At 44.9% G+C, this 15538-nt stretch overlaps 1 protein-coding gene across 3 annotated transcripts in view; it reads right to left on the reverse strand.

Annotated features, from left to right (window-relative positions):
* Positions 1-879: 879 nt before the first annotated feature.
* The window catches only part of PCYT1B (phosphate cytidylyltransferase 1B, choline), a 124639-nt gene continuing 109980 nt past the window's right edge, over positions 880-15538 (reverse strand). For 2 of the 3 annotated variants that reach the window (XM_055393569.2, XM_055393571.2), the window contains exon 8: positions 881-4591. In XM_055393569.2, the coding sequence (XP_055249544.1) occupies positions 4379-4591 (213 nt within the window). In that variant the 3' untranslated portion in view covers positions 881-4378. Of the gene's footprint in view, positions 4592-15538 lie in introns of all 3 variants that reach the window. The other variant, XM_088834557.1, reaches the window with a different exon arrangement.

Genomic DNA, 15538 nt, shown 5'->3' on the forward strand with positions numbered 1-15538 from the left:
TCAGTGACAGCATCATAGCTGGAGAAGTTTAGGGACCATGGAGCCTGCCTGCTGAATTCAGAGACTTTTACGGGCAAAGGAGACCTCAGAAACCATTTCCTCTAATCCCCTCATTTTACAAAAGCAGTCACTGAGGTCAGAAAACAAGTTGGCAGTGGAGCCTACAACTCAGGGTCCTGGCTGGGCCCCCAGCATGACCTCCCCTCCAGGTAAGTGATCCTAACCAGCTATTTTCTTATTGAATTATCATTGGTTTACAATATTGTGCTAATCTCTGCTGTACAACAGTGACACAGTAACACACATACTTTTTAAATATTCTTTTCCATTAAGGTTTATCCCAGGAGATTGGATACAGTTCCCTGTGCTGTACAGTAGGACCTTGTTTATCCATCTACTAACCCCAAAATCCCAATCCATCCCTCCCATACCCCCGCTTTGGCAACCGCAAGCCTGTTCTCTATGTCCATGAGTCTGTCTCTTTCGTGGATAGGTTTATTTGTGCCATATTTTAGATTCCCTATACAAGTGATAGCACATGGTATTTGTCTTTCTGATTTACTTAGTATGACAGTCTAGTTGCATCCACGTTGCTGCCAATGGCATTATTTTGTTGTTTTTTATGGCTGAGTACTGTTCCATTGTGTATATACACCGCATCTTCTTTATCTACTCATCTGTTAATGGACTTTTAGGTTGTTTCCTTATCAGGCATGAACTGACTGGCAGCTCCAGGCTTGGCCCATGCTGCCCGGCAATAGACCCATCATTCAGGGCTGGGCCCAGCTGGGCGGAGGCAGGACCATGGCTATGTCTCTGTTTTTCCATATTGCACCAGAGCTCGTTAAGTAGGAACACACAGCAGCACGCTTTTAAGAAACACCATAGGCAAAAAGTGCAATTCTGCATCCCTTTATTTATAACAAGTTGAGAATGCCGTGTCCTGTTGGGAAGCAGGAGTGGGTTTGGAGCACGGGGAGGGAGGTGCAGGGGTGGGGGTTGGGGGCTGATTCCGGAAGTTCGCATGATTCAGCACCAGAGCAAACGCTTGGGCATAAGGTCGTGCTTTACCCAGACGAGTTGTCGTCGTCTTGTCTTATTGTACAGCACAATCTGAAGTATGTATGCTCTTCTATGGCTTTGTCCCGGGACACATTGCAGTGACACAACAAAAAAACTCAAGTTGAGAGAGAAGGAGAAGTTGCAGAATGCCTCATGAGCACTTTTGTTAAAAGAAGAAAAATCTGATGGCCAACACTAGTGCTGATCGGATGCCTGGGGAACAGGGACGTCTCTGTTCCCTTCGGGCTCATTGGAGTCAGCTGAGTCTATATTGCCATCTTGCGTCTCTCTCCCAGGGCATGCCTGGCTGATAAGTCCCAAGACGGAGAGGAGGAATCCACGCTCTTCCCGTCCCTCCCGCCAAGGATGGCCTCTCAATAACTCCAACCTCAGGCTGTCCCGCAGCTGTGTGTCTTCCCCGCAGAGCAGGTCAGAAAGCAGACTTGGGTCTCGGGATCACTCTTCTTAAGGTTGGTTTCCTTTGCCTTTGTCAAGTCCTGGCCCATGGGAGCTGGCTCGCCAGAAACAGGCCATTCAGTGTGACTCTGACATTACAACTACCCTGGGTTTTTAGCTGGTGAACATTGGATTTTGGGATCCCCAGGAGCACGATGAGACAGCTGATGGAGAAGGGCTGAAATGGGAAAGCTGGGCAGGGGGAACCCACAACCTGCACAGGTACCCACTAACCTTGGCTGCAGTGAAAGGAAGCCTGCCTTCTTCACCTGTTAGGGAGTGAGAGACCGCTGTCCTTCAGCTCTTAGTCTGAAACTTCCTTCCCTGTCTAGGGCAAAAGAACATTTCCTTGCTTTCTGGCATTTCTGCTTACCTCTCCGAGCTTGAGTCACACTTGGTACCACTCCCATGCCAGCCTTAACTCCCTCGGAGCCATGACTGTGGACAGCCAGCCACTGCATCTCCTCCCAGACAGGGAGGAGGGGCAGGGAGAAGCTGGTGGCCAGGATGCATCAAAGATTGGGCTGCAGACCCCTCCACTCCTTCTCATTAATCTTGCATCCTTGGGAGGGGAGGTATTGTTAACGGTCAGAAGAGGGGCCAGGGGTGAGACTTAGAACCTGCTTGTGGGTTGTGACAGCCTGTCCCAGGCACTGAATGTGAGTCATAGTGGCAGCAGGCGTCAGTGTGGTGTGTAAGGCCTGCAAAGTTAGAGGCGGCCTGGTATGTCAATGCCAAGCTGTTTGCTCCGGAGCAGGAAGCAGGTAAACATGGGTTTATCTGCTCTGGGCCAGAGCCTAGAACCAGAAAAGGCATTCCCAAGAGAGTTTTCTCCTACAGAGGGAGGCCCTCACATGAGTCAAGCATGCAGATTTTCTTGAAGCTTCTCTCCTCCCTCCAGGCACCTCGTTCTCCTTTTCTCTTCACTTGTTCCCACTGCCTTGCGCAGCTGGCCGCTGCCTCCTGTCAGTGCTTGGGAGACGGGGGCATACGCGCCCAGTGTGCCCGGGGAACACGGTGGGAGAGAGGCCACACGGCACAGTGGAAGCGCGGGGCAATGCTCTGGGCCTTGATGGCAGCAAGAAATTTCCTTCTCACGTGCCATCTTCCCACCAGCTCTCTGTCCCAAATGAATGCTCGACAGAGTTCGGGAAAAACTGCCAGGAACAAGGGAGTGCCCAAGCCAGCTGAGCCTCATGGTTCTGCTTCCCAACAAACCCTACTATCTCCAGGTGGGCAGGGAGGTAGTTCAGCCCCAGTGCGAGGGGAAAGACTTGCCACCTTCCTTCCTTGGTTGCCCCATGTGTCTCCCTGAAGGCTGGTTCACAAGGCCTCTGAAAGGGAGTGTTTCTGTCCCGAGGGATGCTGGGCTCTGCCCATGTCACTGTTCTGGGCCCCTGGCTCCAATGGCACTGCCAGACGATGCTGCTTCTACCCAGGCGTGTGTTCCTCCCCTCGCCTCTACCTGCTCGCGTCTACCCGTGCTTAGCAGATAGCAGCATCAGATACCTCAGTGGGAAAGCTGAGCGTCTTAACCCACTTGAAGCCTAAGGCTGGGAGTAATTACAGGACTGCCTGGCTCATTTAGAGGCTGAGGCTCCCACCGTGCTCAGTGAAACGCTCAGAGCCTGCCTCCACCTGCAACAATGATGGGAGGCCACGAGCACCACCCGCCGATTTCTTGGCTGGGACGACATTTCTGCAGGAATGCAGGATGAGCTTTTGACAGGGTGCCCAAGTCCCAAGGGAACCAGGTAGTTCTGAAGACTGAGGATTTCAGTGGGGTATTAGGGTGGGAGCTGGAGAGGGGGACAGTATAAAATGCCGCCACCACTGACTTGTTGCATATGGTACACACCCTGGATGGCGTCTTGGGAGCATACATAGAACAGATACGTGCAGGTAGCACCCCCTACTGGTATACTTTGTGGCTTGGGACATCAAACTGCCGCTTGAGGTCTGCAGAACTGTTCACTGGTCAGAAATGGGAAAAGCCATTCCATGACAGCATCCTTGAAGGAGAAGCTTCAGGAAACAGCAACCATCTGCTAAATTCGGAGTCAAAGCAGAGTGGCTCCTCGTGTGTATGTCTATAGGATGTTCTCTTGCATTTCCCACAGACTAAGGTAATTTCTAGAAAACAAGGAAGTCAAACCAATGATGAAAGAGGACAGCCAGGAGAAGACACTAGGCCTTAGGGGCATTCCCCTGGAAAGAACTGTCCTTGGCATGAGAAGTTGAGGTTCACACTAGGTGACCTGGGATATATCTGCCTAAAGCAAGGCTTGGTCTAGATGCCACGTTCCTAGAACTGCAAAGGACTGATGCGTTGCAACCTCTGGTCTCAGTGGTTAAACTGAGAAGGCTGGCGTTTGTCTGTAGCTCGACTATTTCAGAAGCACTGTGCCACCTCTACTGGAAATAACTTTATTCTGGCAGCGCTTGGGCGGTGGGAGGCAACGTGCATGGCCCTTAGGAGCTGAAAGAAGCAGACTTCAGGTACAGCCGCTTCCATGGGTGGTGTACCTGGTGGGGGTGGGAGTAAGGACCAAAGCAGAAGACACCCCACTCAGTGCGAGTCTCCCGGGGGTGCTCTGCCTCTTTCCTTGGCAAGGTTAAAGTAGGGTGGTTCTAGATGATGCTAAGAAGGTCTGTATAGGTTGCCTGCCTGGAAACCTCCATGCAGAGCCTGGGTTTGGGGCAGAGTGGAGACTGAGGGGGAGCTGGTCCCGAGGGGAGCTATGCTGTGGGCTGAGCTGCAGCACCAGCGGCTGTTGCCCTCCCCCCGCTGGGGCATCCCTGGGCCCCCGCCTGCCCCCCACCCCGTGTGGCGGGGGCTCTGGTTGTCAGCCAGCAGCCTTTACTTCTCGTCCTCATCCCCCTCACTCATGCTGCTCATGGAGGCTGAGGCGGCTTTAGGTGAGGAGGGGGGTGAGGGTTTGTGCGGGAGCCATGAGAAGGTGGGTGACGGGGAGCGGGAAGGGGACCGGCTCCTGGTGGGGCTGCTCACAGGGCTCTGCTTCGGGGACAAGGCGTGTAGCATGCGGCTGCTCCTCTCCTGGAACATCTGCTTCTAGAGAGAGAAGGGAGAGAAGGCATGTGTTAAAGGAGCCATGTGCAGGGCAGGCAAACAAACAGGGCAGGAAGGACGGGAGCACACACAGACACAGGCTGTCTCAGGCCGGGGCGGGAGCGGGCAGTGCTGAGTGAGATTCCGGGGCAGGAAGATGCTGCCACGTCCAACTATTATCACGGCTAGCTCTTGGAAGTCACCCCTTCTCACAGCCTGTTCCCCCTCTCCCAATCTGACTGCTGTCTGTGATGTGCCTGGTGGAAGGGCTGTGGGAAATACAGCAAAAACCCCTCTCCTCGTGGGGAGGAGGGAGGAGTCACACAGTAAACAAAAGTGAGTATGTCAGATGAAATTATGGTCTGGGAGAAAAAGCAAGAGGAGGTAGCAGATTGGGGTGGGGCCCGGGGAGGTGGATGGGCAGCAACTGTGAGTTGAGCAGAGGCCTGAAAGAGGTGATGGGGAGGGGATCAGGGGGATGGAAATCAGGGGGAAGCACGCTCCAGACAGAACCCCAAGAAGGGAGCACATGGTACATGTCATGGGACAAGCTAGGAGGGCGAGCAGGGGCGCGTGTGGGGCCGGGAGGAGGTCCCTGCAGAGTAACAGAGGAGTAGAAAAAGCTCTGGAGAGTTCCTTTAGCTCTGGAGTTCTGAGCAAAAGAAAAACATGGACTTATGGTTTAAAGGGGACCCTGTGGCTGCTGTGCTGGGAACAGACGACAGTGCAGAGCCCTCAGCAAGAACCCAAGAGGATGATGGCACCCTGGACTGGGATGACGGCCGTGAGCATTGTGAGAAGTGGCTAGAATTATGGTATGGTTTTTTTCCTGATGTTTTATTAAGGTTTACTTAATAATTTCCAGTTAAGCTTCTTAATGTACAGTTCTGAGAGTTTTGATCAATGCCTTCAGTTTTGTGACCTCCACTACCATCGAGTTACTGAGATCATTTGTGGTCACCCCCCGCACCCCAGCCTTGGGCTGCAGAAGTGTTTTCTGTCCCTAGAGTTTTGCCTTTTGCAGAATGTCATCTAAATGGAATCATGGAATCATGCGGTATTTGGTGATGGTGGTTTAGTGGCTCACTCGTGTCTTTGCAACCCCATGGACTGTAGCCTGCCAAACTCCTCTGTCCATGGGATTTCCCAGCAAGAATACTGGAGTGGGTTGCCATTCCCTTCTCCAGGGGATCTTCCCGACCCAGGGATCGAACCCAGTCTCCTGCATTAGCCAGTGGTCTTCTGCATTTCAGGCAGATTCTTTACCAACTGAGCCACCAGAGAAGCCAGGTATATTTGCTCCATTTTGAAAGTGGAGCCAACAGGACTTGTGACAGACAGGATGTAGGATGTGGGAGGAAGCAGAATCTAGTGACTCATTTCTGGCCCGTGAAACAAGAAAGCTGATGCCACTGGCTGCTGTAGGAAACCGTGGGGCTGGACAAGGTCGGGGTGATCAGATGGCTTTCCCAGTTCGGGACCTCCAGTGACTGTTGCCTAGTGCTTTCAGAGCCAAGCTCTTCTGCAACACTGGCAGCTAGCCTCTGGGGAACCTAGTCCTGGCACTGAGCCCCCGCCCATATGCCCTCCTGCCTCAGCCCTCGAGCACTCCGTTCCCCATGCCCGAGCATCCTCCCCAGGCTGCCTGGGCTCTGTGCTCTAGTTTGTCATCACTGCTCCTTGCAGAGCCTCAGACCCCAGTGGCTTGCTCCAATCCTCTGCTCTAAACTGGCCCTGAGAGCCAATTCTCCTCTTAGCCCTCGTAGATTTTGCTTATCATTTGAGGTTTTCATTTTACAAACTACTACTGAGACCTTGGGGACCTGGTGCTGTTACAAGAAGGGGAAGAAAAGGGTAATTTGGTGGTCATATCCAAACTGGGGCTTCAGTGACATGGGGAAGAAGGGGTGGAAAGGGGCGTTCAGCCTGTGGGACTGGCTTTCCAAGCAGAGGGTGCTAAGTAGCCAGTGCTAAGCATAACTGCTTGGCTTGACTGGACCTCCAAGTGCCTACAGGGTAACAGTAGCTGAAGCTAGAGCACGAGGAGGAGGATGGATTTCTCCATAAGAGCCCCTGGAAGATTGTAATCAATAGAGGGGTATGGTAAGATTTGTGATGTAGAAACACCTTTGGGTGTGGGAGCATAAAAGCAAAGAAAAAAACCATTAAAAGATTAGTGTTTGGCTATATAAAAATTGAAAACTTCTATACATCTATTTCTGCTTTATTGATTGTGCCAAAGCCTTTGACTGTGTGGATCACAACAAACTGTGGAAAGTTCTGAAAGAGATGGGAATACCAGACCACCTGACTTGCCTCCTGAGAAATATGTATACAAGTCAGGAAGCAACATTTAGAACTGGACATGGAACAACAGACTGGTTCCAAATAAGAAAAGGAGTATGTGAAGGCTGTATATTATCACCCTGCTTATTTAACTTATATGCAGAGTACATCATGAGAAATGCTGGGCTGGATGAAGCACAAGCTGGAATCAAGATTGCCCGGAGAAATATCAATCACCTCAGATATGCAGATGATACCACCCTTATGGCAGAAAGTGAAGAAGAACTAAAGAGCCTCTTGATGAAAGTGAAAGAAGAGTGGAAAAAGGTGGCTTAAAGCTCAACATTCAGAAAACTAAGATCATGTCATCCGGTCCTATCACTTCATGGCAAATAGATGGGGAAACAGTGGCAGACTTTGAGGGCTCCAAAATCACTGTAGATGGTGACTGCAGCCATGAAATTAAAAGACGCTTGCTCACAATAAACTGTGGAAAATTCTGAAAGAGATGGGAATACCAGACCACCTGATCTGCCTCTTGAGAAACCTGTATGCAGGTCAGGAAGCAACAATTAGAACTGGACATGGAACAACGGACTGGTTTCAAATAGGAAAACGAGTACATTCAGCCTGTATGTTGTCATCCTGCTTATTTAACTTATATGCAGAGTACATCATGAGAAACGATGGGCTGGAGGAAGCACAAGCTGGAATCAAGGTTGCTGGGAGAAAGATCAATAACCTCAGATATGCAGATGAAACCACCCTTATGGCAGAAAGTGAAGAAGAACAACTAAAGAGCCTCTTAATGAAAGTGAAAAAAGAGAGTGAAAAATCTGGCTTAAAGATCAACATTCAGAAAACTAAGATCATGGCATCCGGTTCCATCACTTCATGGCAAATAGATGGGGGAACAGTAGAAACAGTGGCTGACTATTTTTCTGGGCTCCAAAGTCACTGCAGCTGGTGACTGCAGCCATGAAATTAAAAGACGCTTACTCCTTGGAAGGAAAGTTATGACCAACCTAGACAGCATATTAAAAAGCAGAGACATTACTTTGTTAACAAAGGTCCATCTAGTCAAGGCTATGGTTTTTTCCAGTGGTCATGTATGGATGTGAGAGTTGGACTATAAAGAAAGCTGAACACCAAAGAATTGATGCTTTTGAACTGTGGTGTTGGAGAAGACTCTTGAGAGTCCCTTAGACTGCAAGGAGATCCAACCAGTCCATCCTAAAGGAGATCAGTCCTGAGTGTTCATTGGAAGGACTGATGTTGAAGCTGAAACTCCAATACTTCGGCCTCCTGATGTGAAGAGCTGACTCATTGGAAAAGACCCTGATGCTGGGAAAGATTGAGGGCAGAAGGAAAAGGGGACGACAGAGGATGAGATGGTTGGATGGCATCACTGACTCAGTAGACATGAGTTTGGGTAAACTCCAGGAGTTGGTGATGGACATGAAGGCCTGGTGTGCTGCAGTCCATGGGGTCTCAAAGAGTTGGACACAACTGAGTAACTGAACTGAGCTGAACTGAAACCTCAAAAAAAAAAAAAAACCACTATCACCATGAAATAAGGTAAAAGGCTAAAAGGCAAATGAAGAAGAGGGAAAAACTTTTGCAACATTTAAATACAAACTAAGCAGTTTAGTATATAACAGAGTTTAAAAACCCAAAAGAAAATAATAAGCATTTGGCACATATAGGTAATTCACAAAAGACTTATAAATGAACTATAAGAAATGTTTGGCATTACTAATAAACAAATGCAAAGTGACTGATGTGAGAAAGCTTTTTTAAAACTATACCGGATTGCTTAAAATATTTGTCACCTTCCCAACCTTTTGAAACTTTTTCTAGTTTTGAAATATAATTGACATACAGCACTATATACATCTGAGGTGTATAACGTAATTTCACTGATTGTGAAGTGATTGCTACAGTAAGGTTAGTTAACATCCATCATTTCATGGACACAATTTTTTTTTCCATGTGATAAACTCAGCGTGCACTCTCAAAGCCTGCATATACAGCAGAAAGCACTGTTAACTACAGTTAACATTATATCCCCAGGACTTACTTACCTCATAATTGCAACTTTGTACCTTTTGACCCCTTTTCTGCAATTTCCCCTCCCCATACTCCCTACCACTGGTAAACACAAATCAGTCGCTGAGATCATACAGTATTTGTCATTCCCTGACTTATTTCACTTGGCGTAATGCCCTCAAGGTCCATCCATGTTATCACAAATGGCAGGATTTCTTTTCTATAGATGAGTAATAATCCATTATACGATATACAGACATACACCACAACTTTATCCATCCATCCATCAACGGACACTGAGGCTGTTTCCATGTCTTGGCTATCGTAAATATTGCTGCTATGAACCTGAGTTTTCATTTCCTTCAGATGAAACAGCTGGCTCTTGAACAGTATGAGGGGTTGGGGTGCTGACCCTCTGTGAAGTAAAAAAAATCCATGTATAACATTATAGTTGGCCCTCTGCATTTGTGGTTCTACGTCTGTGGATTCACCCAACTGTGGGTCATGTAATACCTTAGTATTTACTACTGAAAAAGAAATCCAAGTCTAAGTGGACTCATGCAGTTCAAACCCATGTTGTTCAAGGGTCAACTGTATTCCCACAGGTGGAATTTCTGGATCATATTTTGAACTTTTTGAGAAACCTTCATAATGTTTCCATAGTGGTTGTACCAGTCGACAGTCCCACCAAGAGTGCACAAGGGCTCCCTTTTCTCTATACACTTCAGAGCATTTGTTACCTTCTGTCTTTTTACTGCCAACCACTAGCATCACCGACTCAATGGACATGAGTTTGAGCAAACTCTGGGAGACATTGAAGGACAAGGAAGCCTGGTGTGCTGCAGTCCAGGGGGTTGCAAAGAGTTGGACCCAACTTAGGGACTGAACAACAACAGGCATGAGGCAATATCTCATTGTGGTTTCAACTTGCATTTCCCTACTGATTCAGGGATGTTGAACATGTTTTTGTGTACTTGTTCACCATTCGTATTTTTCTGGAAAAATGTCTATTCAGGTCCTTTGCCCATTTTTAAACTGGATTACTTGGTTTTTCGCTACCCAGTTGTATGAGTTCGTTATATATTTTAGATGTTAACACCTTATCAGATATATGGTTTGCAAACTTTTTTCCCTTTCTGTAGGCTGTCTTTTAAATTTGTAGATGGTTTCTTTGGCCATGCAGAAGTTTTTTAGTTTGCTGCAGTCTCATTTATTTTGTTGCTTGTGCTTTAGGTGTCCAGCCAAAAAATCATTGCTAAGACTCATGTCAAGGAGTTTTTCTCTGATATTTTCTACCGGGAATTTTATGGATTATGATCTTACATTAAAATCTTTAATCTATTTCAAGTTAATTTTTGTGGCGCTGTAAGGTAGAGGTCTACTTTCATTCTTTTCCCTGTGACTATCCAATTATCTAGCACCATTTATTGATGATAATTGTCTTTTCTCTATTAAGTATTTTTGGCTCCCTTGCATGGGTTTTACTTCTGGGCTCTCAATTCTGTTTTGTTGGCCTATGTGTCTGTTCCTATGCCACTGCCATACTATTTTGATTAATATAGCTTTACAGTACAGCTTGAAAGCAAGAAGTATGATGCCCTTCCAGTTTTTATTTCTCAAGATTGCTTTGGCTGTCTGGGTGGTGTCTTTTGTGGTTTCATATACATTTTAGGACTTTTTTAATATTTCTGTGAAAAAAAATGCCATTGGAATCTTGATAGGAATTGCACTGAATCTATAGATGGCTATGGGTAGTACAGACATTTTAACAATTCTTTCAATCTATTAGCTTGAGTTATCTTTCCATTTATTGGTGTCTTCTTGGATTTCTTTCATCAGTGTCTTGTAGTTTTCAGTGCACAGATCTTTTACCTCCTCCCCAAGTGAGGCTGTAAGTTGGACTCCACAGTTTCCTGGGTTTTCTGGTCAGGATTACTAGATGCTCAGGACTGGTACTACACTCAGCAGTTGGTGGGGCTATGAAGTAGCTTCTCTTTCTTGGTAGGGCAGCAGAATAGGCCCCAGGGTTTGTACAGCTTGTTTTTGGTGACCTGAGTAAGGCAAGACTGGGTACTGAATTCCCTGGCCAGACAGGGCCACCAATTTTGCTTTCTGCTCAAGTGCTGTTGGATGGGCTAGGCAGCTTCCCGTGTGCTTCAGTTCCGTGGCTGGGTGGGCTACACACTGTATTTAGCAATGAGTGGGGCTGTGAATTAGCTTCCCTTCCCAGGCATGGTGGGAGAATCAACCTGAAGGCTGGAGAGGCGCTTTGTTTTTGTGGTCCTTATTCAAGCTGATCTGCTGGGCTCTGCTCAAGTATTGCTGGACTGGGCAGCTTCCCAGGTGTTCTGGCCAGACTTTCTGGTTGGGTGGGGCTGGGAGCTTCACCCAGCAATGACTGGGGGCTATAACTCAGCTCCTCGTCATGAGTGGGGGCAGACCAGGCTTCAGGGCCCAGAGTTTTTGTTTGAGGACCCACATCGGACTGACTTGGGCCCCACTGGGTTCCCAGGTCAGATGGCGCCACAGGCTTGACTCTGCAGATGAAGCACGACGGCTGGCTGGGGCCACTGCTTGAGCTCTGCAGGCAGGAACCCGGTCTGCCAAGATCACAGTGCTGGCCTCTCCCCACTTCTCTGTCATGATGAGATTCTCAGTAATCAAGCGCTTTATATTCTTCTGCAGTCTTCCTGGGGTAGGACTAGAGTGGGTCTGGTGAGAAAGACCTCAGGCACAGCAATTCCCCAGCAGTTATTTTCCCTTTTTAAGTTCTAGCCCATAAACTTTTTAGGAGCTCAGATCTCCTCCAGCAGATACAACAGAGATGCCTTGCTGATCATGGAGATCCTTTCCAGATTTAAAATTCCATAATGCTACAAATACACCAATTATTCACCTTCCATTAAAGGCATTGATAATTCTGTCAAATGACATCCAAACCCCTCAAAATCAGACAGACAAAAAAATGCTATAGTACAACAGCATTAACTTAGATTAAGCCCATTTATGAGACAAAATCAAATGCCAAAAGGATAGGGTGGCCTATTATTAAGAGTGACATTAAAAAAAAAAAAACCCTTGAAATTCAAGCAGGCACTTTAAAATATGTGTTTTTATTACTGTAATCTTTAGGTGTATTTTTAGAGGCAGCCATTAGCCCTCCTGCTGTTAATGGATTGTCAGCATTTCCATTTGAAGCCCACTTTCAAAGAATCTACAACTTGTCTACTATAGTTTGACTGTAAATCATAACTGAATAATCTGCCTAAGGGAATGAAATGATTTGAATCCTTAATGATAAACTGTGGGGTCACACTTCATACAATGCAATATCCATGCAAAACAACTCTGGGTCTTGATTTGCAAACTCTCTGATCTGTTGTTTCTGGTGCATTTTGAAGGGTGGTTCCCCTGCAAAGGAGCTGAATTCAATCTGGTCAGGAGACAGTTTGTAATAAGCTTCATGGGAAGAAAAGCACTTTAGAACTATAACAAATAATGAAGACCATGGCATAGCATTTTCAAAGAGAAATGGTATTTATATTCAGTTTTTTGCTGTATTAAGAGGTTTTCATTTATAAAGTTTTCTCCCAAGAAAATAATCCCATTTCTAGTCCTGTCCGTATGATGGTAATTTTCTGTTTCCTCTCCTACAATGTTTTCTCTTTTAAGAAGTTCTTAATATCTGGTGAGTCAGTAAATGACTTGACAAATGCCTTTATAGGTTTCAGGGTTTCAGATATATTCTGGCAAATCCACCAAAAAGGAAATAAAAATATCCTAGCTACATATGGTTTGGTCCTCTGGTAATAAAGATGGAACTCAAGAAGAGTTCAAATTATGAGTTCCAATCAACAAACAACAACTCGCCCTGAAACAGTGTGCCAGGCACCGTTAAAAAGGACTTTAAAGTATGTGACAATTTAATGCTCCCAATGACCCAAGGAAGTGGCTGAGAGGTAAGTGAACTTGCCCACAGCTCTCCAACTATGAATTGAAACCCTGCTCGTGACTAGCTCTCCGTAACTTTCATGGTTAGAAGCTTTTCATGTTTACTTGTGTTTTACTTGAGTATTTGTTGGCAAAGTTTTCAAACTGTCTAAAAGACAAGTGGGAAATCTAATTCAGATCCACAAACTGAATTTTATATTTCATTTCTCAAAATCAAAAGTCTTAATAGTTAGCAATGCCATTAGAATGGCTATTATAAGAAACAAACAGAAAACAACAAGTGCTGAAGAAGATGTGGAGAAATCGGAACCTTTGTACATTGTAGAGGGAATGTAAAATGGTGCAGCCACCGTGGGAAACAGTATGGCAGGTCCTCAAAATAATTAAAAAGAATTATCATATGCTTCAGCAATTCTATTCCTGGGTGTACACTCAAAAGACTTGAAAGTAGAGACTGAAATAGATATTTGTGTAGCTAATGTTCACAGCCATAAAGAGGAAACAATCTAAATCTCCATTGATGGATAAATGGATAAACAAAATGAGGTATGTATAAATAAATGTATATGTGTGTATATATGTGTATGCACATACTTACGATGGATTTTTTTTTTAGCTATTTTTTGATGGTGTTGAAAAGAAACATTTTGTCTGTTACAAAATATTATGGAGGGTTTTCCTGGCACGGAGAATCTGAAGGCAGACCAATGATGCATTGCTTCAAGAAACATTACGTATGGTTTGAGGATTAAGCTGTTTTGTTATGAAACTATGATACAGTTTGGGATGTATTTCACTCTCAAAATCATTGCAATTTGGGTTACTCTATAGTAGGTAAATTTTCTCAGTTGCCATCATAACATGGGGTTCAATTTAATCCAAATTCTGGCTATTTAGTATTTATGATGAAAAGGTCTGTGTTACCAAAGAAGTGGACTGAAATCTACTTTGTTGAGCTAAATATATTTTGAGAGAGCTAATATTGCCAACCATCAGCATCCCAATATATAAATTCCAAGAAATTTGGGGATGTGAGATATTAATTTTAGGCCAAGTATTTTCCTTAGATGGTGTACTGGGATGAACCAGAGGGATGGGATGGGGAGGGAGGTGGAAGGGGGGTTCAAGATGGGGAACACATGTACACCCAGGGCAGATTCATGTCAGTGTATGGCAAAACCAATACAATAATGTAAAGTAATTAGCCTCCAATTAAAATAAATAAATTTTAAAAAAAGAATACAGAGTTGATTTGCCTTGGAAATCAGGGAAGTTGAAATTCTTTTTGCACTTTGATGGAGCTTCCAAATGTTTATAACTCTACTACTCTTATATCCCAAAAGGTACAATAAAATGAGTTGAATGCTATCCTATATTTCTAAAATCTTTCCACTACAAAGTTTTCCACAGTAGAGTGGTTTCATCTGTTGCTTAAAAAATGTTAAGGATTTGACTGGAATTCATTTCTTATACAGGCTATTAAATCAAATATGGTAAGGTGTATTGGTTACCTGCAATGTGTACAGATGTTTCTAGTTCCTGATTTTGAAGCTGGCAGCTCCTAGTTATGATTTTAACTTTTATTTATGATTCTGCAAAGTATGTTACATTACAGGAAAAGAAATGCAGATCAAAACCACAATGAGATATCACACCAAAGTGGTGAGAATGGCCACCATCAAAAAATGTACAAAGAGTACTGTTGGTAAGAATGTCAATTGTCACAGACTCTATGGAGAAAAACATGGAGGTTCCTGAAAAACTACAAATAAAGTGTTGTTAAGAAAATAAACTATTAGCTAATTTATTGGAGGTACAACTGAATTGGAGATTGGAGGTGAAATAAAAAGTACTGGAAACCAACTTGCCTAGATCTAGTCCCTTTTCCTCTCCTTAGCTTTTCTTAGACCACTATACAACAGAGTAAAAGCAAGTCTCCTTAGCTCTCCTCAAGAAATCAAACCCATGACCCCTGCATTGGAAAACAAGGCCCTCACCACTGTACCACCTAGGAACTCTGAAACACCTTCTGCTTCCCTCCTTACTCTCCTAAATTACCCTCACTTTACAAGGTTAGATTGTGTCCTTGAAAAACTAGAGATCAACCTGAGTTCCTATAGAACCAACAAGACATACACAGAGAGCTTTAGAGGATGACTCACGAGAGCAAAGTATACTGAGTATGCAAATAAACTAGTGGATGGGACTTTCCCCCTAACCTCGCATACCACTTACCATGCTGTTTTACAGTTATCTCTTGATGGATGGGTCTATTTTTCCCACTAGCAGGTATACACTAAGCTCCTACCATAAGACCACTTTCATAAACTGTAAAAAATGGTTGCTGAATAAACGTTTAAAGATAAAATGAAATGTGGGATCCTAAGAAACTTGTGATGTTACAGAATTTTAGGACACTTGTTCCTAGAATTTTTAAAGAACTTTAGAACTCAAACATTAACCAACATATTAAAAATATATGACCCAAGTCTATTAATGACACCATGTCCTGTAACCCCTGTTACAACTCCTGTTAATACTGTTATCTTAGTTTCTATGGTTATTTATACTTTCTTCCTTTCTTCCCTCCCTCCCTTCAAAGTACTATAATCAATATTGTGTGATAATCCATAATAAAAAGTTAACATTTTATGTCCATAAAAT

The sequence above is a fragment of the Moschus berezovskii genome, chromosome Y (assembly GCF_049115385.1).
Source record: "Moschus berezovskii isolate FMDL1 chromosome Y, NW_MosBer_1.0, whole genome shotgun sequence".
NCBI lineage: Eukaryota > Metazoa > Chordata > Mammalia > Artiodactyla > Moschidae > Moschus > Moschus berezovskii.